Here is an 18,715-nt window from a genome sequence, read left to right on the forward strand (position 1 = left end):
TTTCCAAGGAAAATACATAAGCATGAGCAACATTAGCTCTGTCACACCTTCCTTGGTGCAAATGAGATGCTGCCCTAACGCTGTTGTTTCTCGTCCTGTGTTGAGTCATGCAGTGTAGATACTTTATCTTGCCCATGTCTCTGCTGTAAGACCACAGATCATGTTATCACTTTACAAATATAGCACATTAGTACATCTGGAAGGCTAGTCACGCCGTGAGGTTCAAACAGGTCTGGCTGGTCGTGAGCTATGCTGCTGCTATAAACAACCTCAGTGTCCCAAATTGAATAACCACAGAGCACACTCGGGAGCTCTGGACACTTGTGTTCTTTAGTAGTAGGTAAGTGACAGTTTTGCTGATTATTGTGTTTCTTCCGCTGTGTGGGGTCAAGGTGGGAAATGGCAGGGAAAGTGAGAAGTCGTTATCAGGTTTTCGTTGCTGCTACCGTGCTGTGGATTTTTAAATGCTAATATATATGGGAAAAATAGCTGAAACATGGAGCATTACTCCAAAGTGGTGTGTTTGCTGGATACCTTTAAAGATAGTAAGATTCACCCCATATATTATTCCTCTAAGTAGATTTACACTTGTGACAAATCCAAACTTCGTAATTTAAGAAAGCTTTCAAGACTCACTCCGTGACTCAGTTGTAATAAACCCTTGCTGTTACATCTCAAGGACATATGCTGGTGTGAGAATTATTTTCAATAAAAAAATGGTTGATCTGGAGAGTCATTTATCTTTTTTGTCTGTCAAAATTTAGAGTGGAATTTAAAAAGAGTTATAGAACTTCAGTTTCTGAAGGCCAGTTACAGCTAATCTAACTGGTATAGGAAATCGAAATCTAGCCTGCTAAATCTTTTGTGAACAAAACCTATCATTTAAAGTCAAATATTGTCATTATTGTTGTTGTTGTTGCTACCATAAGTATTTATATGCTATCACGTTACTTTCTGTTGGCTAAAAGGTACTGACCAGCTGTCTTCCTCTCAATAGTAGTTAACTGAGCACCATTTCAAGGATCAGTGATGGATGATAATGCCCATTAACCAAAGAAGTAGATCCTACCAAAGAGTTGAATCACTTTGCTCTTCTCAGACAGAAGGTGAGGGTAGAGAATTATTCCAAGGAGGATGTCCAGCTGTCCATGCCACCTGTGTCTCCTATCCACAGGCATGGGAAGGTTTTGTGGGAAAGACTAAAGACACAGCTGTGGTGAAGGAAGAGAGCTGATAAAATACAGCTGCCACCTCATGACTGTGTGGTGGGGTTTGGACAATTTGAGCTAAAATAACTTGGCAGCTGGAGTAGTTGAAAGCAGCATCTTCTCTTGCTTATCTAAATTGTCTGCCATATCTTCTTAAATCACAGAATTTGACTGTTTAGGAACTGGCTGTAAGCATTTTACTCACTATATGAGTAAAATGATCTTATATCTAACACTGGAAATAGGACTAAAAGGCTTGATGCCATAGGTCAGACATAGGTTTTTGCTCTCCTTCTGCAGTAAAGGAAGATGCAGGTGATAGGATTGGATTCTTAGATCAATGCATGGAAAACAGACCCCTGGGAGCAAGAAGAAATGATCAACATTTTGAGGGTCTTTGGCTAGTCTTAATTAGGACAGGGAGCCTATAAAAACATTTATGATGCTGTCATCCACATAGATAACTTCAGAGGCTAGACCCTGTACACGAAAGGTAGTAGCCGCACTTCCTGGGGATGGTCCATGTCCATTAACCTTAAGACAAATGAGAATAAGTCAATGAAACGTTGTGCTAAAAAAATAGATGGCATAAAACAGGACTGAGAAACTTGAGACTGTAATTTTATGCTTAATTAAGATGATCTAATTGTATATGAAAGCCTCTATGTTCTGTTCAGTGGCACTGAGTGTAATTTTATTTGCCATAGGTCTTTGTATGAGAGTTGAGTGGGGTCTCTCTGATAAATTCTTAGCTCACACTCTAGCTTTCCCAGGACTCTGTTGTCTACTACCTAAGACAATAGTTTTTACCTTCTGACTACAGCTACATTCATAGATTCAACCACCTTTAACAATAAGTAATACACTTTTGATTTTACTGTTTTTCATTTGACAAGAAACAGCCTTAAAATACATTCCCATTTCAAATACATCAGCCCTCTCTCAATCTTATGAGAATTAGTCCTCTCTTCAGCAATGCCCAGTGAAAAAAAAAAAATGGATTTTTGTCACAAACATCAGTCCAATGTTTCATTATCTTCATTGTCAGTGGAAGAATCGCTTTGAATAATTAGTCAGCTCACTGAAGTGCTGGGGGAATACATCTGTAATAAATCCCCTTGCATATGTAACATCTATCATGCTTGATGGCAGACATATTAGTGCTACAAGAGTTGAGGAAGTATAAGGAATATTGTAATTCAGCTGCTAATTAATCCATAATTAAAGACCTAATTAATGAATAACCCTGTGAAAAATTATCTAAAAATCAAGATGTGAAGACTGCAGTGATAAAGAGGAATCTTGTTTGTAAGACTGGTTAATTTACATCTAGAATAGGAACTGATTAATGAAAACTGTCAGTAAGACATTGTGCTGCAGCACTGGACAAAGAGAAATACACACATAAAAATGTGTGGAAACCAAGCTCAGCCTTTACATATCTATATTTACATATCTTTTTATTTTATGATGTTCATAGTTATTTCTACCTGAAGTATAAGGAGTAGGTTAAGAAAAGACATATTTGCTCTCTTAGCTGTGGTATGTAAACAATGCAAAAGTTATTTATTTGTGTGTGAAAGAGGCTAATGTCAGATTCTGTTCTTAAATGCCTTTTTTATGAAATAGCTAAAGCAGAAAACTCAAAAAGAACTTGATTCATCAGAGCATTCAGGATTAATCCCCATGATATATGCAAGGACACTAATTTCTGAAATTAACTTCAGTGAAAGCTGGACTAATTAATAGCTTGAAAGTGTCACTGTCTGTCTGTGTTTGTTTATCTAGGATCTGGCTGGCTGAGACTGTGCTCTTGAAAGAGCAGGAGGGAACATTGCAAACTCCCAAAACATCTGGGCTTGTGTCCAGGTGTCAGGACTGTTTTCTCCAGCCCTGGAGCAGATTGTCCCTTTCCTCTTCTATTTATTCTGCAGTGCAGCTGCATTTTCTGGATCTCTGTGGACCCAGGCCTTCAGGGGGGCACCTGCTGTGATCCATAACATTGCCCTGCCCATGTGCTCCCCAGAACCCAGCCATCACATGCATGCATATATGATCTGAAGAACAATCTAACTTGGATCCCAGACCCGAAACTCTGACTGTCAAATCTGCACATTCGGCAAGTCTAGCGACAGATAAACCAGCCAGACTAGCAGGGAGGATAATTCCCTGCTGGTGTAGAACAACAAGAGATTGTTACTGACAGCAAGACTAGATAAGGAAGAGCAGCTTCCCGCTTTGCAGTCCTCCCCCACTTCCCAAATGGCACAAGGAAACACTACCCCACTTATGAGCTGTGCACAGTTAGCACAATATAGTTGTATACTATGAACGTTGTCACCATTTCTATTGCTCTTTCAATCACAGCATGTTTCTGTAATTTAATCTTTCCTTGATAACACAAAAAATGTGTTCAGTTGCTATCCAAATGTCAGGTTTCCTTTGAATTATTTAAAGACTTGTGAGAGAAATGACTTGATCATTCTGAAGCACCGTGTGAATGAGCTTATTTCCTAAGAAATTATTTGCAGGATTGGTAGGAAATATGTTCACTCACATTTTCCCCTATGTAATCCTGCCAGTAATATTCATAAGATTGCAGCAGATCTCTCACAGTGATTATCTGAAAGAAAAAGGACCCAAGTGAACAAGGCTGTTAAACAAATTGAAGAAACCAAACATTAATAATTTGGTAACTCATGTAAAGCAGCAAAGGAATGTATACACAGTGCTGTTACTGAGGGCAAGCAGGCGCCATACGAACTCAGGAGGGCTCTAACAGAGACTAATATTGGCTGTATCTGTAGTATCAAAACTATGTTGGACATCTTCCAGACTCAAGAGACGACACAGGTCTTGTTCTACAGAATACACTGCGCACAGGCAAGTTGGCCAGCATTAACACTGATGCCAACTATGTTCAGAGGAGGCTAGACTGTAGTATAATAAAGCCAATATAATTTTGGCTTATGACTGGCTGTATTCAACCCACTCCAGACAAGAGAGAGATAAGGTTGGTAAACAGGGAGGAGCCATAGAAGAGTTGGTACAGTTAGTCCTGGAAGGCCACACAGTCATCATATCTAAGAACACTCTTCCCCTGCTCTCCACTACTTTCCTTTTCAAAGAAGACCTTGTCTTGTCCTTAATTTTTTGTAGTATGCTCCTCAGTGCATCTATACATTGATATATCTCAGATGCTGAGATGAGTGCGGAAAGGCTGCAAACTGTTCATCCAATGAAGCTGCTGATTTAAAAAGCCCTTATTCTCTGTGGAAGGTCTTCTGTCTGGAATTCAGTGTTACTTTTAGCTTATGTATCCTTAAACAGTTTGCTTCTCGAAGATCAGGCAGACCATGGCATCTTATGATGCAAGCACAGGTAACTGAGATGAAACTCTTTCAGCATTAACCAGCAGGAGCTGCCAAAAGGCAATCCCATTTTAAAACCCAGTTGCCTGAGTGTTCCTCCATATGACAGGTTGGTTACACTTCCAGATGTATTGCAAATCACCATTTCCCCCTTTTAAATAAGCCCGGGGGGAAAAAAAAAAGTCAAATGCCTGCTCTGGGTTCAGAGGCCAAGTGGGAACAAATGCAAGTAAGTGGTCATGAGATCACTGGCTGCTGTCAAAGATGGCTGTGAAAACATCTGGCAGGTCTGTGGCAGAGCTGTAAACAAGGGGTAGAGATACCAGTAGCTGAAGGGAGCAAGGGCATTTAAGGGGTAGCATACTAAATCTCTCCAGTTTTACTGGTGAGTTGACATGTTCTGAAGTATGCGCATCTTTGTAGCAACAACATGAATAACAATAAATAGAAAATAATAAAGATTAGAGTCATTACAAGGCAGATATCTTCTTTTCCATTCTGTATTTTTTCAACACCTTACTGAATGGATTCTGGTCTAGAGCTCCTGGGTACCCCTACTATTTAAAAAAGAAAGTCTGAAGTAGGTGCTAGAGAACTGTCTGCGTACCTTTAGGTGAATTTATACAATAAAATAAAATAAATGATAATATAAAAGATAAAATAAAAATAATCCATGCAGATACTTAAGCAGATGCTTTTACTAGCAATAACATTTGGCATTAATGTTGTATCATTTAAATGAAAACCTATGATGAGTATCATCACTAAGATTTTGCTTTTTTGCCACCTAATCCTCCAAATGCTTAAAAGTGTCAATATCCTTACACACATAAGGACTGTGTTTGATTTTAATAGGCCTATTTATACATACAGTTAAATGAATAAAATTTTTGCAAGATCATAAAGGAATGGTGCTGTCCTCTTTTTCAGGCCAGAAATCTCACAGAAGTGTCTGTAAAAGCATTTGTTCTGTTCCATGCATGCAGGGATAGGTCATGGCAATCAGAGACCTAGAACCCAATATTGATAGCAAAAGAGTGCTCTTATGTGAGCAAGCACTTCTTCTCACCTCAGCTGGCCTAGAGGGGTGGTGGATTTTTAAATTCACATGGAAAGAAGTAAAGATGGGTTTCAGTGTTGAGATGGGACCTGCAGTAGGGCAAGCCTGAGAGAGCTGTTGAGGAGGGGGGCCTGGTAAGGTCCTCTAGTGAAGGCACAGGAGTGGTGGAATTGAGAAAAGTTTGTAGGTCATAGTATCTGGTGATCTGGAGAAATACGAGTGGTTTAGCATGTAGAGAGGGGAAATGCTAGTTATAAGGATTTTTGTGAGTCCCTTATTGATGAAAATTGGGACAAGGTTGCAGATGACCTAGCCTGCTAGTTGAGGAAGAGAAGATGTTGTAAAAGCCATGGTGTTCAAAGGGATTTTTTTTTTTCAAAGATAAGTGTTATTTTTTTCTTCTTCCTCTTAAGAAAAGTATAAAGAGAGGGAAGGAGTGAAGCAAAGGGAAACTTCTTTCCTCTGCTATTAGTACAAGTCTCTCTGGTTAGAAAATCTAGTATCATTTTGCCAAATAATGCAAATGCTTATTATCAAAAAAGTTCTTTTTTATTTTAAAACTAATTACTTAAAATATATGTTACTTAAAAATATTGCTATAAGTGTAATGTGTAGCTGCTTATGAAGGGAAAATGTTGCAATCATTAAAAAAACCAAATGTATCCTGAATGGCCATCTTTGTCTCTGAACTAACGATTACAAGAAAGATAAGAAATCAGACTGACTTCCCTGTATGTTGCCTTTTAAGGACATTGATTAAGGCCTTGTAGATTACTTCTTGGGAGGTGTAAATGGCTGGGGATAACATTATTCTCTTCCATAGACACACACAGAGAAGTATTTTCTCCACAAGTGATTCTCTTGTAAATGACACCTTTGCCTTCTCTTTATGTTCCTGAATCTCTTTTCCCCTGGAAAGCACTGTGCTTTCATTACCATACATTACTGAAGAGCCTTGCTTTTGTGATCTATCTCTCTAATAACTTGTAATACTGAATGAATGTTATAATCATGCATCATCTAAGAAAGGTGTGCTGATGATCCACAGCAATTTAGATGTAGATGTCACCCAAGGAAGATGTCATTAAGCTGCAAACTCAGTGCAGTTATGAAGTAGGGCCTTGCAGATGCAGGTGATAGTTGCTTTTGTGGTCAGGACTTGTTCTTAATGAAAGCAATGTTGCCTTTTTATTGGGTGAGAAATAACTTGAGTATGATTTTTGTTTTTCTCTTACTGCTGTATTAGTGGGTCGGGTAATCCTCACAAGTATGACCAAAGCTTGTCCTTAATGAGCATGTGTAAGTATGGGGTGTGAAAGCAGCAATGCTGAATTACAAAAGGATGGGGAAATTGGAAGAGGAAGGGGGCTGAAGTATGTGTAGCTTTGGGTGAATACCCATGTGACTGCTTTGAGCAGGGCAGTTGGACTAGGTGAGCTCCAGAGGTCCTTTCTAACCTCACTGGTTCTGTGATTTCTGACAATGGTTAAAATGCTAATAGTGATTACCTGTGAAGAGCCTAAGTATGGGAGGGAACACTGGTGTGGAATGCCAGTTGAAGGGAAGCAGTTAGAAAGTCTATAATAAGGCATTTCTCTACCCAAATGTAACTTCCCACCTGTGACTAATAGATGATAGTTTGGGTTTTCTTGTGCAGGCCTAACCTGACGATTGGAAGAAAGCAACTGCTGTATGTAAACTTGAACAGGTACAGCCCTATGTATTTCTAGAAATGGAAATTATTGTTGGTAGTTGCTGCTTCTGTTACAAATTCTTGCCATGCTTGAGTAAGCACCCTGAAGAACCTATACTTAGGATCAGATAATGCCAGGCTCTCTTTTCTGGGCAACATCTCATCATCAAGACAATGATGGCATCTGAACTTTGGGAAATATACATTCTGCCATCATGCTTGATACTTCATGCCCATTTTTTGGACTAGGATATGGGGTAAAGCAACAGCCCCATGAAGACTGTTGAGTGACCTTTTCGGAGTTGTAGATAGCAACAAAATTTCACGTTTGTCCTGATGAATATTTCTAAATCCTTCGCCACCCTGTGATCTGATCAGGATTTGTGGCTTTGCTCCTTCTGAAGAGATTAGTACTGAGGAGTTATGATGAAACCTCTCACCTCCCACCCATGTTCCTCCTCTGCTTTGTTTTACCATTGAAGAAAAACCCCGATGCATTGCAGCCTAAACCAATATGTGGATAAAAGCTGTATGAACTTTTCCAACCTGAGTGTCTAATAAATCAGTGTCTCAATAAAGAACAGATGACTTAACCTGGGAGACAGGAAGGTGGGGAACAAGTCAAGGAAATAGAGTACTTTCACAGTTTATTCAGACTTTGTGTTGATTAAGGCCATCTAGTTCCAACAGAGGTCAAGTGTCCAGCTGCCACTTCACTGTCTCTCAGCAATTCAGCTCCTGCAATAACCCTTCTACCAAAACACACTGCTATGAATTGGTCTATTAAAATGAATTAGATCCTGCAGAGTGACTGCTGGTCTGCAGCTACTCTGAGGGGGAAGTCCTTGTCACTGTGTTTCTTGATTTGGGCAGCAGAGGAGAATGTTTCATTTTATGTGGTAAACTGTTTCCTGTAAATTATTAGTGAATACATTTTAGAAGGGTGCGGCTGATTATAGACAAACCTTTCCACTGAGAATAAGGTCACCATTCTCATTACACTGCTATTAATGGGGTTTTGACTTGGCTGTTGTCAGCAGTCTGTTCCAGATAGGTTGGGAACTATTTTTGCCTCATTGTTAGTGCTCATAAAGATAAACAAGCACTGGGAGCAGCTTTATGAACAGCAAAGATAGCAGTTTATATAAACATCCTAAGACACAGAAGACTATGTCATAGAAAAATATTGGTCTCTGACCAGTCTTTGTGCCAGTACTTGGAGGTATTTGTAAGGGTGTTTCTCACTGAGATGACAAATAAGGTGGACAGGTAGGAACCTTTCCTCTTGGTGTACCTATGCATAATCCTTTTTAGTCCATGCTGTGCATTTTCCAGAGGACATGAGGGTGTTTTGCTGGCTCAGAAGAAATTATTCCTTTATGTGTAACATATTACAGAGACATGTATAGGTGAAAGGGGGTGAAAGAGAAAAGGGACAGTTACAAAGCTACAAGAGGAAAAATGCAGAGGGCAGAATAATTTCCCCTTCCTCCTCAGTATTATAGCAGAAGGACAGATAATAAATAGCCCCAGTTGAAGGATGTGGAGCTTGGAAAAAATGATCACAGTAAGGTCTGGGGAAAAAGTAATAGATACAAGCTTGAAAACATCCAGTAAAGGACATGCAGATTGCTTTATAAATGATCAGTAGATGGTCCGGCAGGGTTTTCGTCCTTCCTTTTTTTTTTTTTTTTTAAGCTTATGAATGGTATAATAAATGTGGTATCTAATGAAACCTCAAGCAAAGTTTAAATAACTGATTTTCCCTTTCTCTGCTTTTATCTTGGTAGAAGCAATTATTTTTAAAAGGCTTCTAATTTCTGTTGTATAAGACTTGTTTGCAGTGGTTCAGCAAACCATTTTATAAAGAAGTAAGCATGATGGAAGTCCTCTGTAGACAGTCTAGCTGCATTTCATGAAAACCAGTGTATTGTGATGATGGTACCCTAACCAGTGACTCCAAGCAAGAGAGTACAGTTTTACCTATTTTATCAAGATTTGTATCTGCACTTGTGTTAGTGATTTGGTAGGTGATTTGTTTCCTTTGTTGATACTGAACCATTGCTACAGTTTAGTAAGGAACACCATGTTGCCAGTCAACCTGTATTTCACAAGATGTAAATCTGAGGTTTTCATTTCTTGTGGTTGTTAAAGATATTACAGAGTGTTTTTTTCCTTGAGTAAAAAGAAGGTAGCGTCATACTGGGTCAAGCTCAAGCATCATGCCTGCTGAAGGGAATGAGAGCCTTGTCATGGACTTCAGCAGGGGCAAGGTTCCTGCAAGAAGTTTCTGTGCTTTTAACTGAATATGGAAAGCTTGGCGAGTTAGGGTCCAGTTCAGCTCAGTTCTTAACTGCACAGGACCTAATACATTGATACCAAGCCTTCAATTGTTGGAAGGTAATTCTACACATACTAATAAATGGCGAACATGTGTTCACATACCCTTCATCTTATCTCTGCCTTAGGTAAGTTTTCATTGTATGTTACAGGGCTGGTCTTTCAATGCCTTTCACAGATAAGCACCTACTTATGCAAACACTGGAAATTCCCAAACTCCTCTGGAACAGGATAGCTTAGGTGCATAAAGATCAATGGTGAGAACCCAAGATGAAGTGCTTTTGCATGATTTACAATGAATAAATTCTTTATGAGCTCTCATTTTAATATTAGTTACATAAATTGTCAAAATTACAAAGCCTTTTAAATTTCATCAGTGTTACTTAATCAAATTAGTATTTCTTTACAGTTGTGTCTATCTTGGAAAGGGAAAACTGCAAGGAATACAAAAAATTCAACATTTAGCTGTTGCCACAGATTTTATGTAGCAGTCAATTGTATCCTACGTTGACTACTGCAAGCACAAAACCCTAGACAAATTAGGTAAGATGGAAAGCATACTATGTTAATATTTCTTATGACTTCAGCTTTTTTTCCCCAGATAATTGTAATGAAACATAATCGTTTAGTTCCTTATTTTTCTCATTATTTCTTTTCTGACGTGTCCATGATGGCTTGTTCTTGCAGGAGAAGTTTAATGTCGACAATATGGGGCATCAGGTGATAATATTTGACTTTTCTCTCATAAGAGGTCTGTGGGAAACTCGAGTTAAGAAGAACAAAGAACGTCAGCGGAAAGAGAAAGAAAGATTAGAAAAAAGCTCTTTGGAGAAGTAAGCCCACTTTTCTGCTGTTCTTTTTAACTGAATCCATTATTATTATCCACTAACACTGCCATATACTAAGCATTATCAGATGATTCAAAAAAAATTTTTGGGGGGTTTGATTTCAATGATTTCTTGCCTCCTTTCCTCAGATGCTTGTAAGAGAAATGCAACACAAACTGTCCTTGTATTTCATTAGTCCCTGCTCTTTGCTATGTAAATTGTGATTTACTAATGGTATATTTTATTGTCTACTGTGTAGATTTAATCTGAAGAGAAAAGCAACACATTTTGTACCTTTCTATTGCTTATATGCTATATAAAAGTATGGCTTTTTATTATGGAATTTATGAAAACATGCTCATAAAATTCAGTACTAAGAAATACTTCAATTTTTTTTTGTTGAGTTGACAGAAGAATCAAAAGGAATTAAATAAATGGACACATACAATTACTTCTGAATAAGAGAGAGAGTATAGAGTAAAAGAAGTATCAGAGGATTTTTTTTCTTGTTCAAATATTAAAGAGAACCTTGATTATAATGTTTACACCCACTAATCATGTTATTGTTTTTATTATATTTAATTTATGGTTTCTTTAAGCAATATTTTGATTTCTTTATGTTCACTCCCACTAGAGACAGTGAAATATTATACTGTGCTGACAATGTTGGAAACATACGACTTATCATTTTTTGTCCTCTGAGAAGAGAACAAAACAATAAAAACCACTTTCTGCTTTAAAAATGAAATGCACAGGGTTAAACAGTGCCCTTGTTTAAGAGCATCATTGCATCGAACCTTCGTGTGGTGTTTTGGCTCTCTCAGGAGACCCTCACTCACAGATTCTCACTGCAGTGCAGCTACACTGACAACAGAGCAGCTGGGCTAAGAGGAGACCAGGGTAATACAAAGTCTGACTGCCCTTTCTGCAAGACCTTTCTCTTCAAAACATCCATAGTTGCAGTCTTGGTTCTCCTGTCTCTACCCAAAACCTGCATTAAAAACCATAATCCTAACCAAAAAAAAAAAAAAAAAAGAAAAAAAAGAAAAATGAAGCTCGTCCTTCAGATTAAATTATCTCGTAAGGATAAGCTTTCTTTTTGGTATGAGCTGAGGGATAGAAAAAGTGCTGTTCTGAGTGTTACACTTATGGTGGAAAAGAGAAGTGAAAGGGTTTGCGATGAAAATCAATCAAACCTTATTTCTGTCCTGGATGCTACATTAAGACGTGGCTTTGTGCAATTCTAATGCAGATAAAGCAGATGACTCTCTACTGCTGTCTGTGTCAGCTAGTGGCTCTTGGGGTGCCACTGCAGCCTTCTTCATAAAAAGAATATTATGACTAGGAATCCACACCCGTAGCTTCTAAAGGATCATGGTGAAAGGTCAGTCCCAATGTAGACCTAAATGTCAACATGTCCCTGCCACATTTTGTTTGTTTTTTGGTTTTTTTTGTGGTGCAGAAGAGAACTACTGAGTTCACTAGAACAAAAGCATACCAGAAATGCCAGGCATGGGCAACTTCTGTATGGAAGAGGGAAAGATGGTAACCTTATGTGCTCTGAGGTAGCTAACCAGCTCCCATGTTTTTTGTCAGTAGCATACGTTAAGCCTTATTTCTTACTGTGACTTGTGTTTTCCATAAAACCAATACATTCTCCTTGTCGTTTCTGCCTCTGGTTATTTGTCTGTAGCCACCCCTCCAGCTGAAAGAGTGGAGCCTGACCACCTGTTCTGCTCTTTTCCACTAATGAGGTCCAAAGTCATTCTGTTATCTTCCTGCACCAAATGGAGATGGGGAATTTGGGATATGGTGCAGAGAAGTAAAAGGTTCTAAGTTCACTTTCAGCATTCACAAAGGATTTTTTTTTCTTCCTTTAGCTTGCAATTTGCATACGGTACTTTGTCTTGTTGCACGTCTTCGTGCAATCACATTGCTTTCCAGTTAGTCCTACTTCTTTAGAGAAGTCTCTCTCTTTAGAGAGACTTTTTTCCTCCTGGAAAAAAGGAGGAAATACATCAGACTTTGTTTCCTGAATGTGAGTGATCAGTATTTCACCCACTGAAACGAATGGCAAAGTTCATGTTCATTCTTTTGATGCAGGCCTCATAGAATGGATAAAGCTGGTAGAACAATGGTCAAAGTCATAAAAATATTGGCAATAAAATGCAAAATTTAGTTAAAAGAAAAATCCTCTTTGTTTTATGAGATGTGCAGTGACTACTGGCCTTTAGGTTCTAAAGGTCACATCACAAGTTATTTCTCAGATGCTTTTCAGTGCTTCCGAAGGTTGGGCCAAAAATGACACAAGATTTTGCTTGTTGCTAGCTCAAAAGTATAGATAAAATTGTAATTATAATTAAATGCTTAATAGAAATAATGTTTCACTGTAGAAATACATTTAATTATTTTAGGGAGTTCCTTGTGTGACCAAATTCTGGTATTCTACTCAGAGACTAAAATTTTACCACTGTCAGGTAGGTCCACTGAAATCAATGCGAGTACTTATTGTCAAGTCACAGTAAGGAAGTATTTTGGAAAGGATTGTGACCCAAAATGGTAATTCCAAAAAGACATTCAAAGAAGGCATTTTCCCAAACTGAGGACTGCATTCTAGCATTTAAGAGTCTAGATATTTATTTTTGCCAGCAGCCAGAATGAATTCCCAAGTAGCACTGAAATTAATAGAGTTTCTCTGCAAATATACTCGTGTAACAGATGAGTTTGGAATCTGGCCTGCTGAGGCTGCTTTGCTTTTTTTTTTTTTTTTAATAAAATCCAGTTTTTCTCAAAGATGTTACAATTCACTAATGCCCTTGAGATTGTGCAGTTCCTTATCAGCCGTGTTGCTATGTAAAATGACCTGACAATATGTAGTGAAGTGTAGTATGTATTATTTGAGGAAAAACTCCCAATTAACCTCTAGGGAACTTTGCTTGCCTTGGGGCAAGGTAATTTAGTTCATGCAGGCTCTGTAAGCAGTCATATGTAAGACATTTCTCTTATTTGACTGAAGATTTTCTAAGAAGAAAACCTCACAAATAAATTCAAAGCTTGAACTGTGTTTGCATTAATGGTGAGGTCTTGTAAAGATTTGGGGAATTTACAGGCCTAGAACAGACATTTAAGCAGCTGGCCAGTGAAAGCTGATTCTGGAGAACAGTCTACTGAGAATATTGTGAGAGGCTCATATCTCGCTCTCTGAGACACTTTGGGTGGAGTTAATCCAGTTCTCTGTTTCCCCTTTGGTTTTGTGGGACTGTAGAACTATGGCAGTTTAAGGAACCCCTACTTCTGGGGGGCACATATAAACCAGCAACTGAGTATAAAAGAAAAAGAAACAGTACAGTGTTGTGCAGGAATAATTTCATTTTACTTCATGTCCTTAATCCCATCAGACAAGTCCGTTCTAAATCTCCCATAGGATATGAAACATGAACTGTACAAAAAATGTGCACTGTTCCGTGGTTATCTGCATGTTTATGAAGGTCTGTATAATGGAAAGACATTTGTGTTTATAGCACTGTTTTGTATTTCATCTTCTAGATTCTGGTAGTGGTGAACAATCTTATATTATATCCTGAAATCCTGAATGCTGTCAGACTAACTTGATGTGGTATGATGATTTTCCTAAATTTTTCCTTTCTACTTGTCATTTTTTTTGAAAGGGAATGAAAGTGAATGTTTACAGTTAGATTTTTTTTTGAGGGATTGCAACATGTCCGTTGTCTTCTGTGTGACAGAAGAAAACGTCTTCTGTGTTTCTTGTGTGAAAAGCAGGAAAGGTAAAAATTGAAGGCTGACAAATTAATCACTCAAGTGAGGAAATGCCAGAGCTCTTTGCCCAGATTAGCTATCTAAATCTTTGCTGTGGAATGGTACAGCCTCCCCTGTCCACCAACCAAACACGCAGCAAAGGTAACAGTTTGTTCAGCCATCTTCTCCAAAAATTTCCACTCAATGTCTGGGTAACTAGATGTGCATGTATTACTTTTCTGAGCTATGCACTTCCTGAACGTTAGAAGTCAAAAGAAAATGTTCGCTCTACACGCAGACAATGACTTTTTTCCCTGAGAGGTTATGTGTTTGTTTAATAAAATATATTTGTCTCTGTCTCTCTGCCAAAATGCAGTGTTACAACTCTATTTGTACCTGAACTAAGATTTTATTTGTGATGTTTATCTTTATTTTCCCACTCAATTCAGAAATTTTTCTAAGCAAGACAAAACTCAAGCTGGGAGTCCTTAGCCCCAAACACAAATTATAGGCAATATGTTGCGAGTGGATTTGCAGCACTAATAACCACTCACGTTATTTGCCTTTATTCTTAGGCACTTGTGCATATGAACCTTGCATTTAATATAGTGCACACAAATGGGTTGAAAGATAAAAGCTGCTGTTCAGCCACAATCCTTTACAACCCATGGAAGAGCCTGGCAGAGGGACTGAAATTAAATTAATTCAATTTAATTTGAAGCAAATGTTACCTGTCCATCAGAAATATTAGTCTGGGCTGAGCTCTAGTTTAACTGTACTGCTTTTATAAAAATTCCATGAGATTATTTAATTATCCTGTGTGGCTAATGATTCTGATTTAAACATCACCCAGGAGTACTAAACTGGTGTCACCATGTAGTGTCCTGGTTATTGCTTCCATCCTGATTTAGAGGAAACAGTGCCATCTAATGAAACTTCCTTTCTTTACCTAAGAAGCATAACTTTTCCTCAAGACCTCCTAATCAGACATTGAGCACTGGGTAACTGCAGAAGGAAGAACCATTCAAAGAATTTACTGGGATGGCTCTGAAATCCTTACTAATGCAAACTTGTTTTCCAAGCTGGTTGCTCCTTTGAAGGGTCCAATCATTGAATTTATTGTACAGTAATTCTTTGTGTCAGGTTGCTTAGATTCATGATTCTGTTGGAGAATCTAAAATGCCAACCAAAGAACTCCCATATTCTCAAAAGGAAATATTTATAATAAAAAATGTTAATTATATGTTGTTAAATCTCTTTGCTGCAGATATACTCCAATAGTGAAGTAATGTTTGGGGAATAATTACCTGAAGACAAGTTCAGCACTAACCAAAATGGAAATACTTGATTTTTCCATTTCCCTTCTGATCCTGTTTCATATCTATAGTGTATTGTCCCAAAAGCTTACTGAAAAACAGCAATGTATTGGGAAATAGCTTGCCAGAATTAACCTTTCCTCTATACCATTTACATTCTGCTTTAGTGACAAGTGTGCTTTTGTGTTACAGATATAAAGGTATGAAACATAACTTTTTTTTTGACAAACATAAGCAGCATGCAATTAGCCCTTTTTTAAAATTAGTTGGACTATTTGCATGATTGAAGTGGAAATACAGGAGTAGTTAGAACCTTACTTCCAACTGAGTTGGAACCTTAGATCTCATCAGGGTCCTATGTCCAGAAAAAATATTTTTTTTGTGTTAATACTCCCACTTAAATTAGGCTTGACGTGACTAAAACCCATTTTTTGAATATTGAAAATGGTAGTTGTTTCTTTAATCTGGCTGCAACTGTTTGATCAAGTTCTAGAGGAAGATCAAAATATTTTATTGCTGAATAGTAATAAAAAGACATCAACTTCAGGAGGGCTGTGATTTTGTAACCAACTCATTTGTTTGTCATCTGTGAAAATGTATTCCTGGAATATCAGGAAACTTTAAAGTGCCAAGACCAGAAATTTAATTTATCTAAAAGTATATTAGCATATTTAAAGGCTGATTTTATTTGTGTGGATATTTTTCTTTTCTCTTTGCCACACTGATTTAGATGCCTTTCCTGTCTTTCCTGAAGATTCATGCAATAGCCTCCAGATATGACAGACGTGGTGGTAATTCTATTTTATTTGAGGATTGTCACCAAAGGAAGCCTTAAAATGGTCTTTATTTTCATAAACATCCTTTAAAAAGTACTGTCATCTCAATTTTTTCACAATGACAGAACTGAGTGACAACCATGTAGCTTTGGTTTCATCTCAACTGTAACCTTCAGATTACAGCTTTGTAATCTTTGCTTAATGATACATACTGGCTTGATGTAGGTCACACCTCCAGGCCAGGAAGGCTCATATTGATTCATTTGATTAGTGTGTACCTCAAGGGTACAAGCGGGGATTGTAAACTGTTAGACCCTCTGCCCTTGGGATATATCATGTTTTTATTCTGTGATGTACTGAACAAAATTACAGGTTTGTTGCTCCATTATTAGTTCACTTTCCATCTGTTCAAAATGTGCTCGTACATAGTACTTAGCCTGGTGACCATAAGCGGGCATTCTTTAAAGCTTAACAGCGCATATTGCCATCATTTAATCTATGAGTAAAGAAGAAATTTGAGACAGGATTTCCACATCAGTGCGTGATATCCATGTTGAGTTCCTAACCACATTTAATTTTTAATGCCTGTCTTTTTTCTGAGGTGAATATTTCACTGACTGATTTGGTTAACAACGTTTTTTGTTATGTGTGTTTTATTTTATTTGGCTAACAATGTGCCGTGACCTCCTGAGTTTTGTGTTTTGTACATGCTATCGGTAAAATGTCAGAGGACAGTTTATTCTTTCTTCTTTAATGTAGCTCCCTTCTTTCCATTTTCTATATTCCCTGTTCTGAGAGAGTAAAATTTTAGATCTGAGCCCTCTACTCTTGTGTTCCTGGGGTCTACCTGGCAGAGCCAGCACTGAGGTGTAGTAGAGCAGCTCAGTGCCTTACTTTTTATCAAGAATTAGACTTTTTGACCTCTTCTTTCTGTTTGTTAAGTTTCTAACGTTCTTAGAATTTCTACTGCGAGGAACGCATCTGTCGTTTTTTGTGCATGAGTGAAGAGCAATGAATACAAAAAAAGCATCTTGGGGACAAGATTTTTCAATGCATTGAATTATGCACTGAGACCAAATGTTTATTGCTTTGGTTGAAAATGAAGGAATTGCATGGAAATGAGGGAGCAGTAATGCAGAGTTAAGCTTCACAAAGGGACAGAAAAGCTGTATGTGGAGGGCTGGAGGAGGATGTGAGAAACAGCAGTACAGCCGTAGTAAGTAAAGCTAGGACTATTTAGAAATATTTAGAATTTTTTTTAGAAAAAAAGAATGCCAGGGTTTTGGTCCTTTTCAGTTCCTACCTTTTAACGGTTCAGATCCTTTCATTGTTCTCTTCCTTGGGGATTCAATTAACTTCCCTCCCCCCCCGCCCTTGCCCACTTTACCTCCCACCCACCTCGCACATTAATACAGAGCTTTTATAGCTAATTAACTATTCTCACTGGAAGATGAGTTTTGGAAAATAGATGAGTACATGGTTTGGGCCTGTTTATTTTTCTTATAGTATATGATAGTGTTATTTTTTAGCTTTTCCTACTGATCTCTTGCTATTGCATTGTCTGCCCTCTGTTGTGCTGGTAGTCTCTGGGGTCCAAATGACAGATTGAATAGGGAAGATCAACACTAAAAATTGAATTGGGTCATGTGTCAAAGCATCTGAAAGAGGTGTTTTAACTTTCATGTCTGCTGGTATGGAAAATTCTGCCATCTGAGTGCTTCCAGACTGCAGCTGGAGGGGATACCCTTTGGTAGGGCTGCCTAGCGCAATCAGGTACTCGGGTGTCTCTCCCTCTGTAACCAGAAGTATTGGATGCAGCATGTTGAAGGATCACAAAATGCGCTAAGGAGCTGTGTCTGCTCTAACCTATTTTCTTGTCTTTGTTACATCAAGTAGCTTCAGAAAAGATTTTGACATGTTTTTGTTTGGAGGTGGACTCTTCCTTGACTGTACTAGCAGTTTCAGTACCCTTCTAGGGACTCCCTGAGCTGAATGTATTGCTGGACATGTTTTCTGTCTGTCCAGTCTTTTTCTTCTAACTAATTTACATATCACAGCTCACTGTGGTATAAAGCAGTCCACAATTAGACACTGAGAGAAACTGGGAGATTTGCTTCGAATTTATATTTTTTTTATTCTCAAGCCTCCTCTATTGACACTTTAAATATCAGAAAGTCCTCCAGATGCCTACTTGCAAAGAACACACTGAACTCTCTAATGAAAACTGAAGCCACAGATGAGTAACTTTTCTGCAGCTCTCAATAACTTTATTCCTTCACTGCTCCTTTCATATATTGATAAGTTATTGTCTCTCTTATTGATCCCATTGTCTCTCTGAGAGGCTTTCTGCTTCTGATACACCAGAAAT

At 38.1% G+C, this 18,715-nt stretch overlaps 1 protein-coding gene across 11 annotated transcripts in view; it reads left to right on the forward strand.

Annotated features, from left to right (window-relative positions):
• The first annotated feature begins 204 nt into the window (after positions 1-204).
• LRRC2 (leucine rich repeat containing 2) overlaps positions 205-18,715 on the forward strand; it is a 71,052-nt gene continuing 52,541 nt past the window's right edge. Inside the window, exons 1-5 of one of the 11 annotated variants that reach the window (XM_009328144.1) lie at positions 205-340; positions 969-1,106; positions 9,825-9,929; positions 10,082-10,215; positions 10,360-10,505. In XM_009328144.1, coding sequence (XP_009326419.1) covers positions 10,381-10,505 — 125 coding nt within the window. In that variant the 5' untranslated portion in view covers positions 205-340; positions 969-1,106; positions 9,825-9,929; positions 10,082-10,215; positions 10,360-10,380. Of the gene's footprint in view, positions 341-968; positions 1,107-9,824; positions 9,930-10,068; positions 10,216-10,359; positions 10,506-18,715 lie in introns of all 11 variants that reach the window. The other 10 variants (XM_009328148.1, XM_009328142.1, XM_009328150.1 and 7 more) reach the window with 10 other exon arrangements.

This window comes from Pygoscelis adeliae, unplaced genomic scaffold (genome assembly GCF_000699105.1).
Source record: "Pygoscelis adeliae isolate BGI_AS28 unplaced genomic scaffold, ASM69910v1 Scaffold45, whole genome shotgun sequence".
Lineage (NCBI taxonomy): Eukaryota > Metazoa > Chordata > Aves > Sphenisciformes > Spheniscidae > Pygoscelis > Pygoscelis adeliae.